Source organism: Buceros rhinoceros, unplaced genomic scaffold (genome assembly GCF_000710305.1).
Source record: "Buceros rhinoceros silvestris isolate BGI_N320 unplaced genomic scaffold, ASM71030v1 scaffold13719, whole genome shotgun sequence".
NCBI classification, from domain to species: domain Eukaryota; kingdom Metazoa; phylum Chordata; class Aves; order Bucerotiformes; family Bucerotidae; genus Buceros; species Buceros rhinoceros.
In genome coordinates this window covers 24,718-42,034 of record NW_010429831.1, presented here as the reverse complement: position 1 = coordinate 42,034, position 17,317 = coordinate 24,718, and the positions used below count along the sequence as shown (strand labels likewise).

Sequence of the window (17,317 nt, the reverse complement as noted above, 5' to 3'; positions counted from 1 at the left end):
GTTATTTCTGTTATTTCTGACACTGCATTGTGAATTGGGTGGTGAATGTGGGCCTGTCGGTGTCTGATGAGCTGTGGGAATTGCTGATACTGAGCTAATACGGACATCAAAGTTAGGCTTCCATACGCAGAGCCGGAACACCGAAATCTCTCTATTCAGAACTTGAAATCTGAAGGTGCATCAGGACCTCAAAACTGGCATTATTACAGAATGGTTTAGGCAGGATGTCTCCCTGTTATGGTAGAAAAGGACAGTGAGAAAGTGGGTAAGCGTCTCTAAAAAGCTTCTTAACCAATAGAGCGCTCTGTGGTCACTTTTATTTGCAGATCTAAACATGATAGTAATTTTTTCCTGTGAGATATTTTGTGTAATTGATGTTACTGAATTCCTCAAAAATTCCTGACAGGACACAGGGGGGTTTCCAACAGAAACCTGCCTTGTTGCTGCCAGCCCCACTAGCCCTGCGGGGTAATGGCCAGCCAGAGGGCAGAGCTGTGGGGCTGGGGTGACCAGGCAGTCATCCCCAGTCCTGCTCCTGGGCTCGTTGTGGTACCTGAAAGCCTTGGGTGCTCCCCTGGCTTCTGGGTTCCTGCTAGTGGGCTGGGAGCTTTGGACTTTCTCGTTAAAGGAATTTGAAGCAGTTCATATTTAGAATTCTAATTCTAAATTTAAAATGCCTTCACCCTTTTTTTGCCTTTCATAGTGCATTTGACTTTTGTAAGGTGCAGAATCTCTTTTAGAAAGTTGCTTAGAATTTTTCTCAAAGCCAGTAGAAGTGATATTTGCCTATTCAGATTAAAAAAAAAAAAGAGACTTTTTAAAGTGTACTGCATTTCAGCCATAGGTAACTTCATTAAAAAGATAATTTAGAATGTTTACCTTAAACATGAAGTAGTTTGTGGTCCTCCATAGTAACTGAAGTTGAAGTTTATAAATAGCTCTATCTGAATGTTAGTTCTCTCATACATGGTTTCAGGACATAGTTTAACTGATTTTTATAAAAACAGAATTATAATTGCCTTTGTTATTAAGAACTCTACAGGTTACTTAATCAGACAAGCCAGCACTTGCACTCAGGTCTTGAAGTACCAGTAAGACTGTTTTGGCTTTCCTGGAGTGGTTTTGGGTTTTTTGTTTTTAAAAGGATTAAGCATAAAGAGTTCAGACACGTTAACATGGGAATAAAAGGGAGATGGACCTTATTTTGCCCTAAAATCTTTTTCCCCTCTTAAGATGCAACATGTGTTCAGGTAAAGAATCACAGGGATAGCATTAACTTTTGCTCATTCAGGCAGTTCCCTGCATGTAATTTACATCAAAATCCATTTCTTAGAAGCTCCTATCTCAGCTCCTAGAAAGCAAGGAAGTAATGAGTGTTTCCTGTCGCAAGTACCTCGAGGCAGTCTTCGGTCCAGTCCTGGCCGTCTCGACCATGCTCTTGGCGCCTCTGCATATGCATTGAAGTGGGAAATTAAAACTTCATCTTCAATGAAAGAGTGAAGGGTGATTGCCTCTGGTATGTTACAGTTTGATGGATTCTATATTCAATATGTAGTCTGGAATTACATTAAAAGGAAAGAATGTGATGTAATGAGCAGACAGTTGAGATGGCTGATAAAACGCTGCTCTTCTGTGTTTTACTGAAATAGCCGTAATACTGGAGTCTGATTCTGTATTTCCCCTCTTTCTGAAAGCCTTCCTCTATCTTGAAGAACAGTATCAGATAGTTAATAGTGCTTTCTAAAATAGTGACATCTGTTTAATTTTTGTGATAATTCAAAAATAGTCCAGGCAAATGCTAAGGACATATGTTGTTCCTAAGAAGGGATGCTCCCTGTACCTTTTAAGATGTATTCATTTTAGGATGCTTTTTTCTGATTTCTCAGGGGTAGACTTTATTTTTCAAGTAGCAGATTATTTTTTTCTTTTGTCTCATGGATACCATAACTGTTCTAGACTCTTAAGTATTTTTTGTGCAAAAAAAGCAGTTGGTTGAATCTTCATGCGTTAAGGATTGTCTTGTACTGTCTAGTGAGAGAATTGGCGGAACTGGGTACAGGGGGCAGGCTGCTTTCCATTTTTTCCTGAACCTGCCAACATCTGCAAGCTTTGAACCAGTTTGTATCATGCAGTGTTGTTTTGTTTTACCTTTTTTAGTACGTCTGAGGCTGAGAAATAGAGGTGAAGAATCACATAGTGCATACACTTCTAAATAAATACTTTGCACTGAAATGAATCTCTGGGCTGAGCAAGTTTGTTTTCCTTTGTTTCACATTTTGGAAGTAACTTCTGAAACATTTTCTGTTGTCCATATGTGCTTGCTTATAAACTTCCAGAAGTGCATTGACCTGTCCCTTGGATAGGAGTGATGAGATGCTAGTATTAACCTCGTTTAAGTAGCGACTTACTTTCTGGGCAAGTCGCTCCATCTGCTGTGATTCTGCTTTTTCAAGGGTCATTGCTTTTTTAAATTACATCATCAAACCCATTTTTGGTTTAAATATATCTACCTATTACATTACTTTTAAATGGTAATTTTATTCTGAGCTTTAGATAAACCCTAGATGCCAGGTTACAGTCTAGGTAGACTGTAGCAAACAGCAGTGGGCTCAGTTGCTCTTAGAATGGGCAGCTGAAGTGCATGCTGGCTGAAAGGTCACTTAACCATTTACATTCTGTTTCCATGAGATGCTGTGAATGAAAGCAAATTAGCAAAGACAAATATTCAAGCAAAATATTAAATATTGCATCTAATAGTAAAATTCTAAATATGAACCTGCCAGTAGATAATGCAAGCTGGAACTGTATTTTACATGTTGAAAATCAAACATAGTGGACAAAAAGCAATGTCAGCTGCGTATCAGTTTATGTGTTTTATATTTTATATCTAGAACAGTAGTTTTGGCATGTAGAAATGGTTTTGTTGGTTTTGTGATGTTTGTTTCTTAAACAGCCTTGCCTTTGGCTTCTGACTTCATAGCTGAGGAGCTGGTTGATGAGAGGCTGCTTTGTCAAGATGTCTGAGATTTGGGGTAGAGGGGAAATTTGAGTAGTATTCCCCCTATTTCACATATATCTCAATTCAGATAAAATGCAAAGTGTGAGCTTTAAGGTATTTCCTTGTCATTGCCAGCCTGTCCCTGTAATTTGAATCTCCTTTTTGGTCATTTGTTTAGAAATGGACCCCATGCCCAGTCATCTTGTGGCAGGAGCTGGCAGGCTCCGCTCGGTGCCCGTGGGGTCAAACGGGCCGCCCGGCGAGGAAGGCGCGTTGTTTCCCTCGTCTGCCGCAAACCTGACCGCGTGCGTGCCGCGTCCCGCGTCGCTGCCCGCTGTTCGTGGGGTTGTTCTGGATCCCAGCGGGGCTGGCCTGCGCAGGAGCCCGAGCCTGGGGCGCTGAGACTCTCGTGGGAGCGCGGGGCCGCCTCTGTGCTGCTGCAGGCAGGGCTTTCCTGGGCAGCAGCCTCTCTCCTGGGTGTCTGGTTTCGCTTTGAGTGCAGCCCGCGCTGATTGAGTGCTTTGAAAATGTTCCGTGGTTTAATGTGGCTTTTTAGCAATTTTCCTTTGTGTCAGAGCAGAAGTTAGAAGTGCTTAGAACTAAAGAACAGGGTATTGCAGCCAGCAGTGGCCTTTGCTGTTTTTCACGTAGGCATTCCAGGTTTCCCTGGAGCTAGCATCAGAACAGCAATACAAACAGATATGCAAAGAGTTGATTCAGGAAAGACTTTACGCGGGCTAACGAGACAGTTGTAGATCAAGGTTGAGGTATTTTATTAACAAGTAAGTGCAGAGACTATTAGCCTAACTTGCTGTAGCTGAAAAAAATGGATTTATATTTGAGTTATTTTACTTTCATTGTCATAAGGAGTTTTTGATAGTGCCATTACAGTAATGGCAAATAATGATGGCTCTTCATAGGACACCTCTAAAAGGATACTTAAATATTATATTAAAATTGCATGGATCTTTTCAATGAAAAGATCCCACTTCAAGGGGAACTATTTTCCAAATTTGTATGTCAAATTTGTATTATTTCCTAGCAGTAATCACTCCGTTGTGCCATTAACCACAGCAGCAGAAGTGAGCCATCACTGCCGTGTACCACTCTTAAGGGGGAGGTGGTTCCCGAACACCGTGTAGCAACTAATGGTAATAAATAACAAAGTGCTGAGTAGCATGAGTGTGTTTCTTCAGTAACTAACCCTGCGTTTCAGTACAAGTGGCAACTCGTGGAATTTTAACAAACTTCGAAACCGGGGTACGAAAGGCTAGATAGCTGTAATGTGGTTTGCCACGCTTAACATGTTGTTGATATGCGAATTACATGCTGTAGAAGTTTGGCTGTATAAAAGTTAAATTTTCTAAAAAGAAACCCTAAGGCAGTACTCTTTCAGATTGCCGAGCTCATGTTCGGGATAAGATTATGTAAACTGAAGGCATGCGTGCAGGGTTTTTTTTGAGATAAGAATCTACATTCCAGCAACTAGTAATTATACAATAAACAATTAACTGTTCTAATAAATACAATGTTTTTATTGAAAGACAGATGCGTTTTTGAGGTTGCGGTTTGCGTTAAAAGAAAAAAAGGCGTCATGTACTTTGAGTGTTCTCATGATGATTGTGATTACTAGAATTTTGAGATTCTAGTGATTAGCAAGGTTTTTTGAGATACGTAGAGGTTATTCTGCATCCCAGTGTTAATTCCAGTGTCCTCCGTGTTTCAAAGTTTTTGTCTAAGTTTCTTTCACAAGTTGCTTTCGTCATTCAGAGCATTCTGTCTCACAGATTTATGTGTTGGGCTGTCTTGTAGTCTTTGCATACACTGTACCTTTCCTTTACAAAAAAGGTGTTTATTGCAAGGGAATGAAGAGGGGGAAATGAATCACAATCTTCACCAAACAACCAGAATAAGTAGAAATTTCAAATTTAACAAAACAGTAAAACAAAACAACAAAACCAAAACTAATTTTTCAGTTTTCCAAATTTTCAGGTGGTTAATTTGAAGTAAATTTCATCCACGTTTTGCTCATGACCTTTTGCTTTTACAGTGTGAGAGGAGGAATGACTCCACATTCGTTGATGTAACCTGTACCGCTGTTTGCGGGTCTGTCCTTGTCTGGAAGGGTTTTTTCTGCAAAGTGTAGACCCTCATGCCTAGAACACCACAACACCAATGCCTCTCGGTCTGAAAATACCTGAAATGGAAGAGGACAGGGTTATGCTGTGTGGGTGTATAGGTAGTATGACTTCATAGTTTGCTTTTTAAAGGTGTATAAAAGAAAAGATGGTATCACAGAGTTTTGTACAAGTAAGTGCTGTAAGAAAACTTTAGTGAGTGCAGCTGAGAAGAGCAGTAGCTGAGGTTCTTTACAGGTGGGTTTAGTTCATGCTTTTGGCTTGTGCCTTAGACTGGCACGCTGAATGTAGGAGCATTGCTGTGCTGTAAGCAGCTGAAACGGAAAATATATCCCCTGTTAGTGCATCTCGGGCACAGAAGCTCATCTAGAAGTCTAGAATGTTTTGTCCCTTACAGGCAGGCTCTTGCTAGTTCATCATGTGTGGAGGTCACAGTGCTCTTGCAGGCTCATCGGATCGCCACTGCCTCCTCTTGTCATCCCAATGAAAAAGAAGCAAATCCAGTAGTGTAGCCAATTTTTATGTTATTTGGTGACTTCTATAAAAGTTTCCCATGATGTCATGATTCCTGGCATCAAGTGTTCAGTTTTTCCTTTATGCAGTGACTGCCCCCTCATCCCAGGGGATGAAAGAGGATAAGGGAAGTCTCCCTTACAGCAGTCAGTGGGAAGGTCTGTGGGTTTCACCATTTGTGTTTTTTTGGCATCTGTTTACAATTTAATTTTGAACTTAAAGCAATCTCACGTGTGCACTGGACTAGGTAGCAGCTACCTATAAACCCAGTGTCCAAAAAAAGCAAGAGGAAAAGAAGATAAATGGTTACTTGGTTTTGCTGGCTTTCGTTTTTTCCATTTGACAGGTGCTGTTCGGAGCTGAATCTGTGGAAGCTTGAAAACTTAGGGATTTGGTTTGCTTCCTCCTCCTTTTTCTCCCTTTTAAGTTGGAAATTATTAGCATTTTTGGCAGGTTCCTGATGTTGCTGGATGTTTAGACCATGTTTCTTTATTTTGTGCGTTGTTGCTTTTGCTTGAGCTCGGACACTGTATATTTTGAGTTTGCTGCCATTTAGCCTGATTAAAACATCATGTTAATTTAGATGACTCATTTCAAGATGTTAAATAAATGTTGTGGATCATTAACTTACATTTAATGCTAGGAGGTCTGAAGGCTGAGGTTCATCACTTGCTAGTGCCCTCACTGTCAGTTTTGTTAGAATTGTACCAAAATTTTAAAAATATTTGAAAAAACAATTGCTCCCACAACTTCCTGGTCATTCCAGCCTTTGTATTAAATGTGGTCCTGTAAGTTTTAATGGAATCAGAAACTGAAATGTTAAAGTAGGCATGTGTTTGTAGTCATCTGCTTTGCAGACTTTACATCAGTAAATCATTACAAAAAATGTCCATCCGGTGTTTCTTACAGTTGAACTGGGAAGACCTCTGTCTGTATGACCTAGTCCTTTGTAGACTTTTCCATGGTCAGCTGTGTTTTTTGTGAGATGGGTTGTTTTGCCCTCTGGCTTGTTAGATTTTTCTAGTACTTTTTTAACTGCGGAAGATTTTTAGTGATGTCCTAGCATAATCACATCTGTCAGATCTTGGGCTTGGTTTCTCTTATTTCTGCATCTTTTTGGCTTGCAGATGGTATTTCATAGTTGTACTTTGTTTCTATAACTGTATATTTTTTTAATAACGTTTGATTTCTTCCTTAGCTTAAGCTATGGAGGAGGACATTCATCACATTCAGAAACAGATCTTCTTCACAGACAGACATATACAGCTTCTCATCAGCTTCCTGGATACTCTACTACACACCATCCTACTGGTAACTGTCCATATCATGAGATTACAGCTTAAACAGCTAAAGAAAAAAAAATCTGTTACTTAATTTAGATTCAAGTTGATGAATTTTATAGTCAGAGGGGGGTTGCCCTACAGACTGTGGCAAGAGCTGAGTTTGCAGTAGAAGGTTAACAATCAGTTGTTAGCTTTTATCAAAATGTTGTAAGTAGAAAGGAAAATACAAGAGGGAGATCGTGCTCAGTAACTTATTGTTGATTCTTAGAAACTGCATTTATTCTTTTAAACTCAGCTGCTCATAATTTGGTCTATGCATGAGGTCCCAATGTTAAGTATGCCTCAAAGTCAGCCGCAAAAATCGTGGTGATTCTTCTAGACTAAAGCAAATAGCAAAACTAATGCAAGTTGGAACATGCTGTTGGTATTGCTTAGGTGTGCAAACTAAGATACAGTGCTGGGGAAGGTTAAAATTTGCTTTGAATATAGTAGCAGGTTAGGCTGTGTTACATCTGCATCAGGATCTGCCTGTGATCCTGATGATATCCTGTCTCCGTGTCAGGAGAAGGCAGGGCGTGACCTCTTCAGCTCGCTTTGCAATCTGATTTCTAAGGAAAGATACCTGAGGTCATGTGCAGGCTGGAATCTCTAGTCCCTCGGCCAGGTCCTTGATCGGGACAGTGGAGGGTCAGAGCTGCAGGGAATGTTTCAGGGTGCAGACTCTGCAGTCTCGACATAATCCCAGTTACTTAAAACTCTGGATCTCTTCTGTGCTTTCCATTGAGCCTCCTGCTGTTGAAGGGTGTGAGCAACAGGGAACACGCAAAGGTGTTTGGTGAAACTGGGACTGCAACTAAATCCCCTTTTCTTGTGCCAGTCCTGCAGGAAAGTCCGAAGTGCTACAAGCTGCCCAAAAGGGTGAAAGGTTGATATAAAGGAGTCAAACCCGTTTTGGAAGGAATTCTGAATGTTTAAACAGTTCATGCAAAAAAATGGAACAGTGAATCTTCAGATGAAGGGAGAATTTTACTGCTGTACCTGAATACTATTTTTAAGCATCATATTTGACATACATTTAATAATAGATTTAAATGTATACTCAAGTTGCAGTTTACAGTTGTAATACTGTAGAACACTGAAAAATCAATGTACTCCAATAATGTCGCTAATGTTTCATAGGTTACTTTTAGTGAATTTGAATGTATATCCTTGTTATTTGATTGAGGTTCTTGTAATTTCATCTGAATTGTGTGGTTTGTTTTATTTCCCTCCACCCTCATCTAGGTCTTTCAGGAATATTTGATACCAGTGTGCACAGTGCTGGAAGTAACACTAAGGAAACTTCTTCAGTTATGAATTTTCTCTCTGCTGTTGAGTCTCGTACTGCTCAGGCAGTGTCTTCAGGATCTACCCTTTTACCACAATTCAGGGCTCCTTCCTGGCAGACAGGTGAAAAATTTCTCTTGAAATAAAATTTTGTGTGATTATATTGAATGTTTGGGAGAATTTGAAACAAAAATATTCTGACTAACTGAAAAGGCTGCATGTCTTCTACCTCTTTTCCATCCTGGTATTTAAGAGTCTCAAAACCAATAAAATTCTATTAGCAGAAGAATTATATGAGCCAAAGTTATAATTTAGGTGCATAGGATACTGTTTTGTCTAACGAGGCAAATTTATTCTCCAACTTTGTTTGGAATTAGTCTTGCTAACACCATAAGCATATTCAGGTAGAGCTACCTATACAACCTAGCAGAGACTTCATTCCTGAGCTCTGCTCCCTGTCATAGTTCTTCTTTGATATTACTAAAAGTCTGTGGATACCTTTAGCCCTTTTGTATGCGGGAGTAATGAGCAAGGTGTCCTCACAGAGGAGGTCTGGGGTGCCTGACAAACATGCCTTCTGTTTTGGCAGACCGACTGCCTTCTGTAAACCTCCCGCATCTGTCAAGCCTTCTGTGCAGAGCAGAAAACTTTGCATATTTGAGCTTGCTGTAGACAGCCAGACAAGATAAGTGTTGCTACTGCATCTGTGGGTAGCTTTGAGTTACGGTTAATCTTACGTAGTGATTATGCAGCTGTGCAGTGAATCAGGTCTATTCGCTGATGTGACAGAAAACGTTTGGGTACTTTTTTCCTTTGGGATAGTTTTCCACTGTATCAGCAAGCTGATCGGTGTCAGCAAGCTGTATGATCGCTGGCTCTGATTCTGGGAGGAGGCATAAGGTAGAAAGAGGGAAGACCTGAACAATCCTTTTGTTGACAGTTTGCACTTGGTCTGCTAAATGTAATGTGCAGCTGCATTCCGTGAAGAGCTTCTCAAAAAGTTGAGAAGAGAGAATGCGGCTTTTTATTTACCATGGACAAAAGCAGATATGTGGGAGCAGAGATAAAAACGCACGCTGTTAAGTCTGTCAGAAAGTTGTAATGTAAGTCGGTGGTGTTTAGAGTTGTGATGACCCATTCTCACATCAGATTGTCAGCTGGGAAGAAATCTTTTTTTCTCTTCGTCCTAGCATTTTCTCCATTGCAGCCTGCCTAACAGTGAACTGTGAAGAAAGGGGAGACATGCTGTGGGTCGGGTTTGATGTTGATACCAGTGATTGAGAGACTTCTCAGTACTGATTACTAAGAACTCATCAGTAAGCCCATTTTCAATATTACCAGTTCTCTGAGCTATCTGTTGTCCTTTAATATTTTTACTGCTTTTCTGTATCCCTCAGTCCTCCCAAGTGTCTTCTGAGAGTTTTGTCTTCCACAAACTTTTTTTATAAGGGAAAACAAATGCTCTTCACTCTTCAAAGTGACCTTTTCTTCAGAAGGTTTTTTTACTTGGGGTTTTTTTTCCAGACCCTGCTACTGTTCGTTTTGGAGGGAAGAGAGGAACAATGTGTTTATTATATTGTCCTACCAAGTCTTCATTTGATATGTGAGATGTGTTATCAGTGTTCTGATTTCTTAGGATCATGGCCACACAACTCACTACCTTTGCCATACTTTGTCTGCTCCTCTACAAAAGTAAAACATAAAACCCAGCACTTCTGCTGTAATAGTGCTTCTGTGACTGGCTCTTGTCTGGTTTAAGAAATTACCTGTGTAATAGGAAGGGCTTTAATTTATGAAACAGAAGGTAGAGATATAGGTTAGATGAGAAATTAGCATCTGCAGTTAAAACAGGAGTAAATTCTTCCCTTTGCTTCTGCATGCCTCTGCCTTTGTACTAGTGGTAGGGCTCAATAAAAGAGAACCCAGTTGTCCATGATGTTGCAGTTTTTTTAGAGCAAGGGAAAAAAAGAGGCATTAAAACACAGCTTACCCTTTCTTGCTCAGAAAGACCTTATTGTTGACTAATGAAAAATACCTTGGCATTTCTTCAGTATCGCGTCTCTTCATATCAGTTTGTCTTGAACTGAGCGGAAGAAACAAAGCCTTTATTTCGCAACTTCGTCTGAAACTTCCAAAGCAGTTGTATGATTAAGTTGCAATCAGTTTAAGGGGACTTAATGTATTTTTAAATGAAAATTGATATTTTTAAACTGAAGATTTGTCTAAAAGTAAGCTCTGTTTACTGAGAGGTTTAATATAATCTTAAATTGACCAAACTAAAAGCTGTTTTAAATATCCAAGAAGAACTGAGAAAGGTCAAATTATACCAGTGAATTTAATTTTTTCTAATTTGCAGGCCCTTATAAATTTCCCAGTGGAAACCGATTCCTTTATGGATTTCTTTACCAGAAGTTCAAGCCTCTCTGAGAATAAACTTGCCTTCACTTTCATTCATAGACTTTGGAATTAGTGCACAAATTTCACTGGTTACTTGCAAGTCACAGGGTGAAAAGCACTGAATGATACGGATCGCTGCTGTAAGCCCCAAAGCTGGCAAGGGAATTTCACACTCCTATTTCAGTTGGAGTAGTATATTCTGCTGAGAAGTTTTGTTTAAGCCAGGATGTCATACCAGTGTCTGGATGCAAATAAGTAATATTATACCTTTCAGTTGGAGAGTTGCTCTTGCACTGTGCAGATAGTTGCTGTCTGTGGATATTTGGACTCTTATTTATTCTTTTGTATTGAAAGTCAAAGCCCTCCTTTAAGAAACATACATTGCAAAGTGCATATGCCATCAGCTATTTCACTGTGAGATCTGAAATTCTTGACATAAAGTTATAAAAGTATTGGTGAGGGTAACTGCAGGAGATGGAATTGCTCCGTTAACTCTATGTATTACAATTGGTAAGGTGTGATTTTGCCTTTTTACTGTATGTTTAAGGTGTCCAGGTCTTTTGATCAGTTGTCTTCTACTATGAACTTCTTTTAAAACTGAGATAAACTAATAAAGAGCCTTCAATTTCAAAACAGACTTAATCTTGCGCAATTGTTTTATCCACAATTTGCATCTTCAGGATGTGATTTTTTTCCCTTGGCAATTCACTGTCGGTATAGAATTTGGAGTTCTTAAAAAAGCCTGCACTTCCAGTTTGAAAATTGCCCACAGTAAGTGCCTCCCTTTATAAGTTTTGTTCAAAAGGGTGGTGGTTCTAAAGAAGGTTATATTTAGAAATGCCGTAAGACCTTAGAATTAAATGAGTTCTAGAAACGCAGAATGTTGTAACTCGTAAAGCTCCCTTATGCTCTTTTTCCCTTCCTGTTTTGTTTTTGTGTTTTCCAGGTATGCATTCCTCAACAGCCACAGAGCTATTTGTTACTGGAGCTTTGCCAACCTCTGGAACGTTTCCGACATCTGCTTTATCAGCATATCAGCACCCCAACACTTTCAGCAGCAGAAACTTTGCTACTACCCCTTCTCTTACTCTTCAAGATACTACTTTCAGCGCAACATCAAATGGTCTCTTAACTACCCATGATCCTTTAATACAGATTAAAACATCGCAAGGCACTGTTCCCACTGCTTTGACTTTTGAGCGCCTAGGCAGTTCCGTTTTAAGTACCAGTATACCACCTCAGTCATCAACGTATCGTTCTGCTCAAGAGTCTGCACCCCATCTTTTGCAACCTCAATTTAGTTTGTTGCCTTCAACCCTTGGAGGAGCTCAGCAGGTTTCTCAGGCATATAGCACATCTGTCTTTACTGGTTCCACTGCTTCTATCGACAGAGCACTTCAGCGAGAATGTAGTGTTATTAAACACCATCAGCGGCCTTCAAGCACTCAGTCCGTTCAAGCTCAACTGACTGTTTCACAGCATTCCTTACACAGCTATTTAACGAGTACAAGTGGAGTTAATTTTCAGGACACATCTAGGCACTCAGCATTATCCTGCAGTCCATTTGGAGATGTTACTCAGGTGAGCAATGGAGGACCACAGCAGAAGACTTCTCAAGTCTCGGTGGAACTTGCTCAGTCATACACATCTGCAGTTCCATCACCTGGTTTTCCATCTGCTTCCACAGCAAAAGTGAAAAACTGTTCCACAAAGCAGCCTCCAAGGTCAACAAAGACCCCCAAACCTCAGAGTGTAGCTCCCACTGTGCAGACACAAAGCTATTCCAGGACTGCACAGAACCAGAGTTCTGTCATTACAGGCCAAGCACAGATCTACTCTACAGCACAGCTGCCAAGCCTTTTGTCAGTCAGCCAGTCCCAAAACTATGTTTCATCCCAGGCTCAGAATGTGCCGCCTGTCAGTCATTCACAGGATTTCTCATCCAGCAAGGTTGAGAAGCTGCCCTCACTGTATAAAACATTGACTTTTTCGGGGCAATCGCAAACTATTACATCTGACAGTCAAACTCTAAGTTACTCCGCAGAGGAACAGGTGTTGACTTCAGTTCCAAATGAGAACTACTCTGGGCAAACGAGGGAACTTTCTTCAGTCAGCCAAGCTCAGAGCTATTCTTCTAGTCACTCTCAGGGTTTATCTCCAGTTAGCCAATCCCAGGTTAGTTTTTCATCTCAATCACAGGTTTTATCAGCTGTTAGTCCTTCAGAAAGCTATTCTTCAGGGCAGTCTTTAACATTAACATCACCTTCCCTTTCCTTTAATGCCTCTCCTCGGATACAAACTCTTTCAGCCTCGAGTCCTAATCAGAGCTACATTTCTTTACATTCTTCTCAGAACTCTCAGTCCCAAGAATCTTCCTCTCCGCAGTCTCAAAAGTTTTTGCCATCTGTCCAGTCTCCTCCTTTTGCATCCCCAGCTCATTCACAGACACTGCAGAACAGCAGGCCTTCCTCAGAAACAAAGTCATATGTTAAAAGGAAGTCTGACTCTAATTTGTATGCCTCGTCCAAGCAGGAGGAGGAATTATCAGTGCAGGATATGCAGGCATTGCAACAGCAAGCTACCCTTGAGTCTTCCACTCAAAGGCTAACTGATGAGGAAATGAATGCTCAGGATGCATCCTATAGGGTCTCAAAAGCAGACGACAGATACTCTCAAAGTGTAATCAGAAGTAACTCTCGTCTTGAAGATCAGGTTGTTGGACTTGCTCTTCAAGGAACAAAAAAAGATGAAAGAATGATGAATTCTGTGGATCAGCTTTCCCAGCATGTTGGCCATATCACTAGCCTAAGCCATGATATAAAAAAGACAGCTAGTTTAATGCAAACAACACAAGTAACTGTGAGTGCTAAAGAACTAAACCAGCATTCTCTTATGCATAAGGTACGTGAAAGTAAAGCTCAAGAACAGCAAGGCCAAGTCATTACTACACCATCGCAGGTTCAACCTCATTCTTTAAGACACGGTCATCAGCTGTGTTTGCCCAGTGCACAGGTACTTCTGGAGTCAGCCTGTGACTTGCAAATTCTTCATCAGTCAATACTGCAGTCGGGTTTAGGACAAGCAAAGACATCACCGCAAGTGCAAAGAATACAGAGTCCTCAACAGGTGACACATCCATTCCTTCAGATGGATGGTCATATTATTCAAAGTAATGGGGGCCATTCTCAGCAACAGCTTCATACCCAGAATTCAGAAGTAATGAAAATGGACATTTCTGAGCCCTCAAAACCACTACAGCAACATTTGACAACAAAAGATCATTTTCCTCACACAAACCAACATGATTCAAAAAATCAGTTTGTTTCTCTTAGTTCCATATGTTTTCCAGAATCTATACTACTCAGTGATGAGAGGAATATATTATCCAATGTAGATGACATCTTAGCGGCAACAGCAGCAGCTTGTGGAGTGACACCATCTGACTTTGCCAAATCAGCTTCTAATGAAGAGGAAATCCAGCCTGTTGAAAGTAGCGAGGAGTCTAAAACACAGTTCCGATCAGTGGATATAAGACATGTGTCTTCTGGTTTCAGTGCCTCACCTACTGTAGTCGGAAAGCCAGCAAGCATAAGTAATATTTCTCTGAATGGAGGCCAAATTACTATAAATCTTACACCGGTGTCAACAATACAGTCAAAACCTGTGAACCTTGATCAACAACACATTGAAACATCTGAGCAAAATGTACCGAGAAGAATGACCTCTCCCACTCTTGGCCCTGGTCAAGAGGAGCAAGAACAAGGAGCTGTTCCTGTTAAGAAACAATCTAGCATCAGTCATGAATCTGAAGAAGATAATGATGCTTCTGCTGATGGTACACTGAATGCGAGAGACACAGAATTTGTTTCAAGTGGTAAGAGTCTAAGTGAAGAAAGTGCTGCTTCAGAGAATGATTTTAACATGGGTGGCGATGATGGTACAGTAGCAGGTAACCAGTCAAAGGGTCCATTGCAGCCACCATCTGTACCCCAAAGTGGAGACACAACCATTGGGAGAGCTGAAGAAGAATGCCAAGATTTAACTCAAGGGAACCTTCAGAAGAAAAAAAACAAAGGAAAAAGCCAAAACAAAAATGCTGCAGAAGATGACAGTGCAATTCAGAAACAGATAAAAAGAAGTGGACAGTGTAAACGTCAGAATTCAAGAGGAAATGACTCGTGTTTGACATACTCTTCTCCTGTTTCTGATAGTTGTTACGATACTTACCAGCATCAGGAAAGAATGAGGCAAAAAATTAAAGAAGTTGAAGAAAAACAGCCTGAAGTCAAAACAGGATTTATCGCCTCTTTTTTGGACTTTCTGAAGTCTGGGCCTAGGCAGCAGTTTTCAGCTCCAGCTGTGAGAATGCCAAACAGGACTAGGCGACCGGTTACCCAGATAGTCCGCGCCCCTTGCCTACAGTCCTCTGCAAAGCCTCAGCCAGCAGCAGGAGCACCTGTGGCTGCTGAGGTTAGTGGAGAAAGTCCAACCAAAAAAGCTGATGAAGAACTTAAGAAAAATTTAGAAACATTGCCTTCATTTTCTTCTGATGAGGATGATTCTGTAGGGAGTAACCATGATCTTCAGAAGAGCATTTCTACTGCATTGTCAGCCCTGGATGATACGTCCGATAGAAAGAACAAATCAGGTAAAACGGTTACAAGTGCATTTGTTGAAGGAGATTTCTGTAGCTGATGGGCAAAAATAAAGAATAATTTTAGCTTTCTTCAGTTCAGGTGAAGGTTTTGACTGGTTTTGGTTTTCATTTTAATCACAGCCATGATTAAGAGTCCTAGTCAAAAGATGTGTTGACTATGAACTAAAGTAGTGTTTTCCACAGTTAGAAAATATGTAGATAAACTTTTTCTTGCTGCTTAAGTAGGACTCTTCTAGTGCCAAGAAGTTATTTTATCCCAAAATTGAGTAATGAGTGTGTTCTCCTTCTCTGGCTTGGAACGTTAAATACTATTTTCATCTAGAAACTTGAACGAGCCGTCATGTCACAGGTTTCAAATTTATTTAAAAAAAAATTCTAGCAAGGGAACCTATTAATAACTGCCATCAGCAGAAGTTGAGCTGTGGGCAGCGCCATGGCGTGGGCCACCTGCCGAAGCTTGTTCATTTTAACAAGCTGTGTTCTGTGCACAATTTCTGAAGAAAATATTTCAAAGGTTTCTTGCTGGGTGGGCATTTCCATTAGCATTTTATTTGTAGTGATTTCTTTTCCAGTGTTACTGTATCTTCTTCATTTCTCCTAAGGATGTAATAATTGCACTGCCCATGTGTTGAACTCACCTGGCTGTTTTGTTGTATCCGTGTCTGTACATTCTACAAGATGATTACTAGTGACTTCTTTCTTACTTAGTGGTGTTTTGCAGATTTTCTAGTAATTCCCTCTAGTGTCTGTTTTTGCAAATAAGTGTGGAAAGAGAAATAGGAAAACAGTCTTTTGTTGATCATATTAAGGAGCTTATGTACATTGATCTGCTGTTCTGAAGAATCTGTAAATATACTGGAGCAACTAATAATGCTGTGTTTAAAGCTGTCACAGCTCTCACTGAACAAAGTAGTACAACATATTTGCAGTGATGTGATATGATATATCCAGAAGAACGTATTTCGTGGCTTAGCAGTTTTACTGAACTGATGAAATGAATCTTCACGTATCTGGTATATAGCTTTTGTATTGACATACTCATTTGATATCTAAATCGTTCGTTTTCAATCATGTTTATTAAAATATTTGTCACATTACCTCTTCTCTATTTTTCAAATAAGATCAACAATTAACAGTGATTGTAACAAAACTGTAAAACAGTTATTTTAAGTTTGAAGCCAGTTTCCTAAGCAATATTGGTATTTATGCAGGAGCTAATATAACTTGATTTCTTTTAAATCACCAAGTCACTGCTAAAATTAATTATAAGTGAGTGTAAAGTAGTATCTTAAAAGGCTTCTGATTTTTTTCAGGTGGGAAGAAATAATAATTTTGAAAGCTGGTTGTTTCCTTTAGTTCTTTGGCATAGAGGACGAGAAGAATGTTCTTTCCCTTCTTTGTTTTGTATCATCAGTTCTTCCTGCTCACCTTCATTAATAACAAAAATTATTAGGATATTGCCAGATTTCTAATTTAGATCTTGCAGTTACATTATCACACGATAGAAATGCTAAGTGTCCAAAAGTCATACAGCAACGTTTTCACATTTCATGTGTATTTCTCTTAATCCAATTTAAAAAGACTTTACCTAGCAGCAAACTGGAATAAGATTCGGTGTTGTAACCTCTACTGTTGTATTTGCTTATTCACACAGAGTATAACAGTATTTCCTGTTAATCATGTCTGTAACTAGCAAGTTATTTTCTAAAGCATTCGTCTTTGTTACTTCCAGGTGCTAACAGATGCAGCAGTTCAATACCAACAGAGGTATACTAGTTACAATATTTTGGTTTTGTTTAAGGTTTATTGGTGGCCAAGGTAATGCTGCCATTTTAACTCTCAGAACAGGTGTTTTTCCTAAAACTGTTGTTTTTAATATGTATTGTAACAGAAAAATAAAAAAAAATAAATCTAGTTCCCATTTTACATTGCTAGTCCTTTATAATTTGTTTAACTCAAATTTGGATTTTTTTTTCCTTCAGAAGCTGAAAAAGTGGCAGGTGCT

At 39.8% G+C, this 17,317-nt stretch overlaps 1 protein-coding gene across 1 annotated transcript in view; it reads left to right on the top strand.

Annotated features, from left to right (window-relative positions):
• Nucleotides 1-6,877: 6,877 nt before the first annotated feature.
• QSER1 (glutamine and serine rich 1) overlaps nucleotides 6,878-17,317 on the top strand; it is a 23,483-nt gene continuing 13,043 nt past the window's right edge. The window contains exons 1-4 of the mRNA XM_010142814.1: nucleotides 6,878-6,960; nucleotides 8,217-8,381; nucleotides 11,602-15,303; nucleotides 17,295-17,312. Of these exons, the coding sequence (XP_010141116.1) occupies nucleotides 8,285-8,381; nucleotides 11,602-15,303; nucleotides 17,295-17,312 (3,817 nt within the window). The 5' untranslated portion in view covers nucleotides 6,878-6,960; nucleotides 8,217-8,284. The remainder of the gene's footprint in view (nucleotides 6,961-8,216; nucleotides 8,382-11,601; nucleotides 15,304-17,294; nucleotides 17,313-17,317) is intronic.